The sequence below is a fragment of the Onychomys torridus genome, chromosome 14 (genome assembly GCF_903995425.1).
Source record: "Onychomys torridus chromosome 14, mOncTor1.1, whole genome shotgun sequence".
Taxonomy (NCBI): Eukaryota; Metazoa; Chordata; class Mammalia; order Rodentia; family Cricetidae; genus Onychomys; species Onychomys torridus.
The window spans coordinates 41060636-41072878 of NC_050456.1; the positions used below are offsets into that span (position 1 = coordinate 41060636).

Consider the following 12243-nt stretch of genomic DNA (forward strand, 5'->3'; position numbering starts at 1 on the left):
GGTGTAGGCTTGGTCTTAGGTGGCCTGTCATCTCCTTCTTTGACATTCTGTCCCACTGTTTCAAGACTCTCAGAATTTCTTCCTTGGTCCAGTGGCTTAGCCAGGGTGCACCCTGTCATCTCTTTCCTGTGAGGTTTTCTGCCTGATGTCTTAAATCAGGAGTTCACTGGCTAACCTGAGAAGCAGATCTTTTCTAATAAATACCTTAATCAAAAATATTTATTCACTAAAAATAATTTTTGCCAATTATTAACAGACTTAGACCAAGTAGGAAGTCATGTTAATCACCTACCAGGCCCATTGATGTTGTTATAAACTATTTTTAACTTTCAACATCACACAACATACTTATTTACGGTATTAGCATTCTCTGGCTGTTATTCAAAACAACTGTGTTCTCATTTTGCATTATTGTACATGATTTAATTATTCTACACTTTATCTTAGCCAAAAGGCCAAGAAGTGATAATTATTCTAAATATGTTAGATATTAACACCTAGATTGTGTTGCAGAAAGTAACATATTTTGTTTTTTAATTTACATTTTATTTTGCTTCAGAATCTGAATCTACACGGGAATAGCTTGAGTAAACTGAGAGATCTTTCCAAGTTAACCGGACTTCGAAAACTGAATATTAGCTTTAACGAATTTACTTGCTTAGATGATGTATACCATTTGGTAAGAGCTGCTCTTTTGAAATGCAAATGCAAAATCAAATGCTTAGAGGCAGGATGATGGTCTGGACCTGGGGGAGAGGAAATGTAGGTAAAAGGGGAGAAATTTTCAATTATAAGACAAACATGTTTTGGGGAATCTAATGTACAGCACAGGTGGTCACTGTGTTAGTTAGGTGGCCTTATTATTTACTACAAATAAAATTAAGATACATTAAAATAAACCATGCAGATGTGCGACTTAGAGTTCTCCTAAAGGAGAGCTTGCTCATAAGCAGCCCTCATAGAAAGAGAGGGGAGTTGCTACCTGGGGCCAAAGGCACCTGTGCAGCTTCCTAGATCCCTCTGCCTAGATCCTCTCCCTGCACTTGGCCCCGGGAATGCAGCCACCCAAGTGCACATTGCTCCCGTGATAGTTTGGCTTTGTCATCTTAGGAAAGGCATATTTTATTGTTGGCAGCCAGTTATCTGATTTCTAATCATTGACTTCAGAGGCAGTGCACAGTCTGGAATAGCAGAAAACGTGTTATCACCACCATGTAAAGACTGTATCTTTGCATCATACCTTTCAGGTCCCTTTTAAAGATTTCCTTCGGATCCTGTAACATTCCCCATTGTTTACCTGGAGAAATTTTGGCTCTAAGAGCTCACAGCACAGCAGTTAGTGTCCTTCTTGGCACTGTCTGTTGTGTTGTGAGCAACTAGAAATGGAACAGCCTAGTGTAATGTGCAAGACTCTTAGAAATATCAACACACTAAACACTATGACATGCAGCTATGAAAAATCATTTTGGACAAAATGATAGGAAAGTAAATATGTGAAGATAACAAAAACAGCTCTCACTTCTTCCTAGCAATAGACTTACAAATGCTTTCCAGTTTTCTTCCTGTCATTTATCTTTTATTTTTCCAAATTTTCAATAAATAATGTGTTCGTTTTATTATTGAGAAATTATTTAAAACTGTGTGATTTTTAACTGTGCCGATGGGGACTCAAAGTAGGGCCTTGTGCATGCTACGTAAACATGCTAGCACTGCCCCACCTTTTTATTTCAGATAGGTTCTCAACCAGTGTCTCACACTAGCCTTGAGTTCTCTCTGTAGAGCAGACAGGCCTCGAACTTCTTATCCTCTTGCTTTGCCTCTTAAGAAGCAGGGATCATGGGCCTATACCATGAGGCCCAGCTTTAGAGACATGTGCACCTCAAAAAAACAAACAAACAAAAAAGAAAGAAAGAAAGAAACATATAGAATAAAATTGCATTTCTGTCTCCAAGGATGTACTCTGTGAATGAAGCTGTTTCAAAACCATAACCAGAAGTCTGGGTGTAAAGACGTATTTTATTGTGGGTAACCACTTGTCCTGCAAGTCACCATTTGCCTGCCCTCTTGTGCAGAAAGACCCTGCAGTTCTGTGTTCAGAGAGATGGGAAACCTAAGCTGTAGCCTCCGAGAAGGATTGGCTTTGAGTGTGTGTTTGCTAGTAACCCACCATTGTCAAAGCCATAATCTAACTGAATAATTCGCCTACAATCCCTGTCTTCCTCCAAGTTTCTAATCTGCCCTGGGATCTTTTCATGTTACAAGAGGAAAGCCTGAGCTGAGAAAGAATTACTGGAATGACCTAGAGTATTGTTACGCTATGACAGAGTGACTCTTGTGTAGGTTTCCGTGAGCATTAGAAGAAAGCATGGGATGTGTTAAAAGAAGTGGAGAAAAGCCCTTGGTGAATACAGACTCCTCTCTGTATGTGCCGCAGTACAACCTTGAGTATCTGGACGCCAGCCATAACCACGTGATCACTCTGGAGGGATTCAGAGGCCTGATGAAACTGAAGCATTTGGACTTGAGCTGGAACCAGCTGAAGAAGACTAGCGAGGAGATCAACGTGTTGTGCAAGCACACCACGAGCCTGCTCACCCTTGACATTCAGCACAACCCCTGGCAGAAGGTACGTGGCAGACACCGTCAGGGAAGCCGATGCTCTCGTTCAGAGCCGTTCCTCTGCCTTGCTGGCCAACGGCAGCCAGACATAGGCAAGCCACGCCTGTGTCTTGTGTTTCCTTTAAAGTCCTTCATAAGTGAGTTTGGGGTGGTGACGAATGAATCGAATGTGATGTCATGCCAGGTATCTTGTAACCTGTGACAGTTGGAATGCATTATTGCTCTAAGAGTGATTGACGTCATAGCCATTTGCAAACTTCTAGAGAATTCCTGTGTCAGAGTGCTAGAATGCTTTTGTGATGACACACAGGACAGGAGCCGAGGAGAATATGATACAGTGAGAGAAGCACACTGTTAAGAAGGGAACAGCGTTTTACAATGTGCCCTAAACCCTGGATGGCAAACATATAAGTTTACTTTGCAATTTTCATTATTTATTCTCTTTTAAATGCAGCAATCATGTCCCCTATTAAACTGGGATTATAAAATCATATTCTGTTATAGAAAGAACATTTGAACATTATTTTATTATTGTTCATGGTATACATTTAAGGTTATCTCCGAGTATTTTAAATGAACCCAAATTTATAATTTTAAATATCTTCGTTGCTTCTAAAATATACATAGAGCCAGACACTGCACTTGAGAAGCAGAAGCAGAATTGTGAGTTCAAGGCTAGCCTATGTTCTGTAGTGAGACCCCATCTCAAGAATAAATAACTAAATGACATTCGTAAGGCTATGTTTATTATTTTAAAAGTACTAGCAAAATGACCAATTCCATTAAATGGACTATATTACTAAATTTATATCATTGAAATTCTTCTTTTAAGCTAAGTAAAAATGAACAATGTTTTTTCTTTGGCCAAAGCAGACTTCTTGAATGGTCACTGTCTCTCTGTAGTCAAGTTGGGCATCAAAGGCAGGAGATCCATGCCGAATCCAGCACGGAGCTCCCTGGCTTACTGCCCTGCTTCATAAGCAGGAATCACCACCGTGGTTCCCATCATCCTTTTCACCACAGACACTTTGCAACAGCTCCTGCACCTCTCTCCCAGAGTGGTAGACTCACACCCGAAAAATCAAACACGTTTATCCTTACATAATTTAATTCCAACTATTATTTAAAGAATTAAATTAAGTCTAAATTTTATAAGTATATAGTAAGAAGAGAGATGTACAGTTCTCAATTATATGGAAAGGAAGGAAGAACTACTCTCCCATGCATTAATACACATGATATTTTATCTAAATTAACTTTTTGATATTTTTTTTTCCCAAGCCAACCACATTGAGGCTGAGTGTTATTGGCAGACTGAAGACTCTTACGCACTTAGATGGACTCCTCATCTCTGAAGAAGAAACCAGAGCAGCTCTGAAGTTCATTAATGGAGCAAAGATTACTCAGGTTGGAGTAGTAGGTTACTATTCCTTGCGTTAGGTGGAACCCACAAATAATACTTCTAGTGGAAATTAATGAGGCAATTCTTGCATTAGGTGGAACCCACAAATAATACTTCTAGTGGAAATTAATGAGGCAATTCCACATAGTTTATCCGATAGTCAGGTTTATTTTGGGAAAATTTACAGCAAGCAAAGGAGTCATTTATGGGATCCAGGGGAGGTGAGGCTCAGTCCAACATGGTTCTCTGGAGAACTCGGACTTGGTCTGCAGTCCAGCATCCATCATCCAGGATCATGAGGTAGCCAAGAGAGCGAGCACGTAGGCATGTCAGGTCTTAAGGGGTCCCTGTCTCTGCCCTGGGCAGTTACCTGCTGCCTACTACTTCGGGGTTGGAGCACAGACAACTACCCCTACAAATACTTTTTGTGCTTATTTTCTTTCATTAAGTTTGACATTCTCTCCTAACATTAATAAAAATCAACATATAGAGAGCTTATCACTTGACGATGTTTCCACTTCAATGTACCCCCACCATACCTCTCCAAATAAATGTTACCTTGGAACAGCCCCAAATGCCACTCCCCTCCCCCTTCCCCCCAATATCTCCATGGCATCTATTTTCTAGTCTCATGAACTTTTTAGAGCCTGTACAAAAATAGCAGTTTTTGTATATTCAGTAAGCTTAGAAGGCTTTGAGAAAGTAGTTAGTGCAGTATCTGCTTAGTACCAGTATTATGTGTAACTGGCTGAAAAAAATCTAGGCTGTTAGCCTGTGGAGAAAGAAATACCTATACTATATGGATAAAGTATCCTGAGCTCTGGGTGTTGGGCTTGTAGATTAGTGACAAAGCATTTACTCAGCTCGGGTTAGGCCCTGGACTTGATCCTCAACACTCAAAAAAGATGCTAGCTCTGAGGTTGGGGATTTAGCTCAGTGGTGGAGCCCTTGCCTAGCAAGTGCAAGGCCCTGGGTTCGGTCCTCAGCTCCAGAAAAAAAAAAAGGAAAAAAAAAAAAAAAAAGATGCTAGTTCTTTTGCCTTAATTTTTGTGGAAAACTTGAATGTTAATTTCTTAACAACACAACAGTTAGTTCGGGATCCACTCAAAATGAAGGGAAGAGAACTTTTATTGATAAAATTATAATTAATGTATTGAGAAAGACTTAGATTTGTCCCAATAGAAATCAAAGACCACTAAAAAATTTTAAGGTGTGATATTGGCACCAAATTCAAAGACAGATCAACAGCTTGGATATAGACCCAATAGAAACCCAAACCTCTGGGAGAGCTTGACAGACAACAGATGCACCTTTGCAGACCAACTTGGCTGCTCAGTAGAAAGTGTTAGGGCAAGCACATTAAAACTCCACTGCCAAAGGCAAAACCAAGAATGGTTTAGAAGAAAATGTACTTGTGATTTGTTCTTGTGACCATGGCTTAAGAAATTATTCACAAGGAAGGAAGCAACAGGCATAACCATGAAAGATAGAGTTTGTCTACAATAAAACTGGCACAGCCTTTCCTTAAAGGATACTATAGGGAAGAAAAAATAGGTAATATGACAGGGAAGGAAATGTATAACCCAAGTGTCAAAATATAGTCTCTCTATCAATATCCAGAGTATGTACAGAAAAAACGACCAACTAAGTGGGGTGTGGGGAGGAAGGGGTTTGAAAAGGCATTTTACTAGATAGGATATCAGAACAGTCAGTTAATTTAGAAAAAAAAAAGATTCTTTACCACATTAGAATTAAAAAATGAAGTTCAAACCACAGTAATCAGTCAATTATCCTTAATCTTACAGATTGGTGAAAATTGTAAGTTTCAGCCAGAATATGAAATAGTAATTATAATTGTTACAATCACTTTAGAAAAATTGTTTGACTCCCCACACCTCTCTTCACTTCCTGCCTCTGTCTCTGTCTATCTTCTCTGTCTCTCTGTCTCTGTCTCTCTTTTTTCTCTTTCTCTGACTCTCTCTGTCTCTCTGTCTCTCTCTCTGTCTCTCTCTCTCTCTCTCTCTCTCTCTCTCTCTCTCTCTCTCTCTCTCTCACTCACACACACACACACACACACACACACACACACACACTTCTATATCCCAGCAATTTTGCTTGGGATCATATTCTCTGAAGAAACCCTTGTATTTGTAGAGGAGCTATGCACAAGGGCACAAGGATAGCCACCATGGTAGTGTTCTTAATAACAAAAGCTTGGGACAAAACATCAGTATTCACAGTCAGCAGAGTCATTAAGAGAATACTACACAAGGCAAGAGATGTAGCTCAGTTAGTATTGAAGTGCTTGCCTAGCATGCAAAAAAGCCTTGGGTTCAATCCTCAGCATTGCATAAACCAGGCATGGTGTGCACATCAATATCTCCAGCACTCGGGAGGTGGAGGCAGGTGAAGGCAGGTGAATCAGAAGTTCAAGGTCATCCTAAACTACATAGAAAGTTCAAGGACAGCCTGGGCTACATGAGACCTTGTCTGGAAATGAGATTGAGGAAGAGAGAGAGAAAGAGTCACAAAGAGGGAGCTTACATGCTACTGACTACCAATGAACTCCAGCTAAATGGTGAAGTATAAATCTCCTAATGTTGAGAAGGAGCAGTGTAGCAGAAAACGTACTGTTGGTTTCCAAGTAGTTCAAACACTGTAAGGTATAATGACATGTTGTGATGGACACAAACAAGACTAGAGAGAAGAAAGCAAGTGAATGGTAGACAAAAATGTTGCCATAGGGACAGGTGCAAAGGGGCTTGGGATGGGACCATAGGAGCTTGCCTGACAGCGGTACTGTTCTAGATCGTAAGGCCTTGAGGTCTTGAGGTCATCATATGGGTTGTGGAGTATAAGCATTCTTGAAGTTGTGTGTTATCTTAGAATGCCTCAACATTTGCAAAACAAGAAAAATTGAAAGTTAAAACTTACATGGATTTGGAGAATAAGAGATAGGAAATGATTTAAAATCGTTTATTAGGCTATTCATCTTTCCTGGGAAACAAAACTTCTTAGCTATGTATAAATGAACATCAGTGTGCTATTACTTTTACTAATCATATTTTCTATTTTATTAGTTAACTCTCTTACAGAACTCTAGTTCTAAGGAGGAAAGACCTCGGATGCTTAGTATATGGCCTTCTGCCAAAATTCTGACACAGATTTACAAGTTAGGACCACATTTTCATCTGACTGGGAACTGGTACTCGAAGGTAACAGCTCATTCTACTAAACCTTATACCATCTTAAACGGATCTTTGTATCCAGCGTTGGTGTGAACCACAAAGAGGATACAGACAGATGAGGGCCAAAAACTTAAGAGATAAAGTAAAATAGGAAAGGAAGAGTTAAGATGTTCCTTCCTAGCAAATGTCAACTGTACAATACACTATTTTGAAAGGTAGTCATTACATATTTTAACCCCTCAGAACTCATTTTTCTTGAAAAGTTGAAACTTTGTGTCCTTCAACTCCATTCCTACGGGCTCCCATCTTCATCTCCAGAAACCACCTGTCTTCTCTCTACCTCCATGAGGTTGAATATTTAGATTCCACATCTAATTGAGACCACAATTTAATTTATAATACAAGGCTATCAAATTCAATGACATACCTTAAATATTTATCATTTTAGTGGTCAATTACGCTTCAATAAAGTTAAGAAAACATATAAGGCAATTTATCACTTTTAAGATAATAAATGTACTATATGTATGTATAAAACATGAAATGCTAAGACCAAGTTCTAAATGTTACAGGACCTCGTCTTCAACTGTGGCTATTACAGAATTGGATAGGGTGGATTTTTATACTAAGTTTTAGCCAACTTAATACTCAGAGCCTCAGAGCCAGAGATCAAGCCAACATTTTAAAGACGAAGGAGCAGGAACTTTGGCAAGAGAATCAGAGAGTTATCCAGGCCTTAGCCAGGGACAAGTCACAACCCCCACAGCTTCTTGCTGTATAAGGCCACCTGACCATCTTAGAGTCCTTTCTAGAATGAAGGGTGGCAATGAAGCTAATAGGACTCATGAAAATGGGAACTATTGGTGACATTTTTATTGTATAATAAAAATGATAATATTGGGCTGCAGTGCAGGCTGAGTGAAAGCCTTGGTGCTCCCAAGTTCTGGAATCAGAATGATACTTTAAATGTGTCCCAAATGAGGCCGAGATGGCCAGGTTTTTATACCTACCACTAACAATGGGCCAAGCTCAGAAGGAGGAGTCCCCCAGGGAAAGTGGCTCTGCAGCTGAGGCTGTCCCTGAAGGGACTGAGCTCTTTGCCAGCAGATGTCCCCTGTAGCTGCAGCCGGAGCTCAGCTGCCACACCATTGTGTCCATAACACAATAAACATCCCTGTTAGAGTCCTCTCAAGCTTTACTTTTCCCCATAAATAAAGAGTTTCCAGTTCCTAAGGGAATTCTAGCATTTACTTGTCACATTTGGACTGTTCTGTTAATTTCTTTAATCTAATGATTTTGAATTTGTTTGCAAGTTTCAGAAGTAACACGTAATATGAATTATTGTATAGATAACTGCCTTAAATTTAGATGGACAACATCTCTTTGAAATCACAAATCTAGAAAAATTGGAGAATTTGAAATGGGCATCATTCAGCAATAATAACCTCTCCAAAATGGAAGGCTTGGAGTCGTGTGTCAACCTGGAAGAGCTCATATTGGATGGTAACTGCATCTCAAAAATAGAAGGTGAGACAGGAACTTGGTGAGCGCCACCAAGTCTCCAGTAACTCAGTGCTGCTAAGGACAGAGTTTCCAAAGGGGAGGGTGTCTAGAGAGGCTTCGATAAGGCCTGGGTCCGGGTCTTCGGAATATCTGTTGGCATTACTGGTGATGAACTTCTGAGCATCATGAGCTGCGGCAGCAGACTATCATCCCTAGGGCTCTTTTCTTTCCTAATGCAGGGAATTACCATCTATTGGCAAACTCAGAGAGTAGAAACAAGGTGGCCATTAACATTTGTAACAGTGAAGAAATGTATGAATGAGGCTTACTTTGAAAAAGATCAAACAGTCCATTACCTTTTGCAAGGAATTAAGGTTATATTTAGAAATGTAAAGAAGAACAAAAATGAAAATTATACTTACTTGAAATTAAAAATGGAAAATCTGTATACATTTTCTATGACTTCACTTACAAACCAATTACTCTGCATTAATAAGCCTCATTCATAATGAGATGAGTATGTTCTGACTACTTTAAGTTTAAAGTAGAAACACTTATCCTATACCAGAGAGTGAAGCGAAATTGCCTTCCCCCACCCAGTATCCTAGATTCTCCAAGTCACTTTAGTCTGTGCTTACCTGCAACTAAAGTCCAACATTTAGATGGCATGTTCTAAAATATTCTAAATTAAATATTCTTGTGACTATCTCAGATTCTCTCCTGACCCTCACTTGAAGCCTTTAATGGCAAGAATTGAAAGAAATCTTCTGTGACCTGTTAAAAAACTGTCTCTATTCTCCCTTTCTAAAAACGATTCTATTTAATCTCATAGCCCCTTAGAAGTAGGTTTGACATGCCCTTTGTATGGCTGAGGAAATGGAGGAGTATTTATATCACTTACCTGTAGTAAACTATGACTACAAAGTTCTCATCTATCTGCCAGGTGTGTGGTGATACACGCCAGTAATCCCAGCACTCCAGTGTCTGAGTCAGGAGGATTAGGAACTGTGAATTTGAAGCCAATCTGAGCTACATATTGAAACCTTATCTTTAAAAAAAAAAAAAAAAAAAAGTTCCTCCTTTCAACTGTTCTCTCCTGCCTGCATGCTTCTCCATTGCCTGCATGCTTCTCCATGGCCTGCATGCTTCTCCATTGCCTGCATGCTTCTCTATGGACTGCATGCTTCTCCATTGCCCACATGCTTCTCCGTTGCAAACACTAGGGTTAGAGCCTGCTGGAACTAGCCAGCTTCTAAACTTCTAAGCCAGATTCTAAACTTCATTCTAAAAATCATTTTAAGCATGCTATATGAGAATTGGGCCGACGTTGTCACTAATGCAGCTGATTCTGTCATTTCCAGAGGGTTATATGCTGGTTTCTAATCTTCAGTGTTTGATGAGAGCTGGTATTTATCTTTATTTTTGAAGGAGAAATTGTTAGCTTACAAAGCGACTTTCTTTAACACCTAAGAAAACCAATCTACTTAGAAAATCAAAATCAAAATCGGATGCATGCATGGACCTTTTGCACACGACTGTGTCCTTCTGAAACACAAAGAAAAAATGATGGAATGGTTTATTGTCACAGAGTCCTTCAAGTTGTTTAAATTCACAGTTAAGAGCATCAGTGCAGTGACTATCTCGTTCTGTCTGAAACTAACCTACTGTCTGAATTGCTCCTTGATTTTGCTGGTATTTTAGGCATCGCCCGGCTGACTAAATTAAGTCGCCTCAGCATGAACAACAACCTCCTCACTGGCTTGGAGAAGCATACTTTTGATAACATGCTTCATCTCCACTCCCTTTCTCTCGAGAACAACAGGATCACATCGCTGAGCGCTTTACAGAAGATGTTCACTCTGATAGAGTTGTACCTAAGCAATAACTACATAGCTGTGAATCAAGAGATCTACAACTTAAAGGTGACCGCGTGGGCTAACAAGTTTCTGCTTTTCCAAGCATTTACTGTTGGTGTACGCTATGGAAGCCACACTCACTGAACAGAGTTTGTTGAAAACTATAAAGAAGAAAGCTCAAATAACATTTGCTTTCGTTTAATGCAAATATACAAATGACACCAGTATGGCAGTAACCTGGTAGATTTATGGGGTCACTTTTATCAACATGTATTAATTGTGCAAGGTACTTTGTTTCATTGTGACATTTGTATGGCACATACAATATAGGTCATCCCCCTATACTGCTCCCCTCCCTCCTGTCCCTCCTCCTTTCCTCTCCTACCCCACATAGTCCCCCCTCTACCCTCCCCACTAACACCGTATATGAACAAAAGCACACACCTTGTCTTTTTGAGGGTATCTTATTTTCTCTGAATGTAGTGATCTGCAGTCCTGCAAATGGCATGTATTTGTTCTTCCTTATGGCTGAATACTACATACTATATTTTCTTTATCCGTTCATCCATTAACAGGCATGGGAACTAATTCTGTAGCTTAGCTGCTGTGACATGTGATGCAATAAGCACAGATGTTCAGGTGTCAGCATGATCAGCTGACTTCAGCTGGGGGCCATCTGCTCAGGAGCAGTGTGTGGATCTTCTCATTTTATAAGAACCCCTATACTAATTTCCACAGTGGCTGGAATACCTTACATCACTCTCAATTGCATGGAAGAGTTGCTTTCTCCTCACACTACTGCCAATGTCTATTGTGGTTGTTTTTTCTTTTTTTTGTTTTGCTTTCTTGCTGACAGCCTTTTGGGCTAGGCATAAGATAGAATCTCAGTGTCATTTTGATTTGCATTTTTCTATTTTGTAGGTGTGCCTACTTTTTTTAAAAAAAGATTTATTTATTTATTATGTATACAGACGAGGGCACCAGATCTCATTACAGATGGTTGTGAGCCACCATGTGGTTGCTGGGAATTGAACTCAGGACCTCTGGAAGAGCAGTCGGCGCTCTTAACCTCTGAGCTATCTCTCTAGCCCAGGTGTGCCTACTTTTGTTATCCATTGGATGTCTTCATTTGTGTGTGCCTGTTCAGTTTATGTGCCCGTTTATCGATTGCCCTTTTGGTTTTTACTATTTTTGATATTTGAGGTGTTAATCCAGAGTCTCTCTCATTCTGTCTCTTCACTCTGGTGAATGGTTCTTTTCTGTGAAGAAGTCTTTTTAACATCTGCGATCCTGATTGTCAAACCTTGCTGCGGTCTCCTGCTGCTAGACTCCTCTTAGAGAGCCATTTTTTGGGCTGACCTTTTAAAATACTCCCTGCATCTTTACCTCGGGCATTTTTGCAGTTTTCTAACTTTTCTTATTATTACACTAAGATTTTTGATCCATTTTGAGTTGATGTTATTTTGTTTTGGGTTTTAGGTTGATTTAATTTTGTGTTTGAGTGTTTTCCCAAATGCATGTATGTGTACTACCTTCATGCTTGGTGCCTGTGGAGGCCAGAATAGGGCATCAGACCCCTGGAACTGGAACTACAGGTGGCTGTGAGCCACCATGTGGGTGCTGAGAATTGAACCTGGCTCCACTGCAAGACCAACAAAGCTCCTAACCGCTGAGT

The 12243-nt window shown here is 39.9% G+C and overlaps 1 protein-coding gene across 1 annotated transcript in view; it reads left to right on the forward strand.

The window, feature by feature from the left end:
• Lrrc9 (leucine rich repeat containing 9) overlaps positions 1-12243 on the forward strand; it is an 87088-nt gene that overhangs the window by 44632 nt on the left and 30213 nt on the right. The window contains exons 17-22 of the mRNA XM_036205631.1: positions 560-679; positions 2435-2626; positions 3901-4026; positions 7102-7236; positions 8559-8736; positions 10414-10634. Coding sequence (XP_036061524.1) covers positions 560-679; positions 2435-2626; positions 3901-4026; positions 7102-7236; positions 8559-8736; positions 10414-10634 — 972 coding nt within the window. The remainder of the gene's footprint in view (positions 1-559; positions 680-2434; positions 2627-3900; positions 4027-7101; positions 7237-8558; positions 8737-10413; positions 10635-12243) is intronic.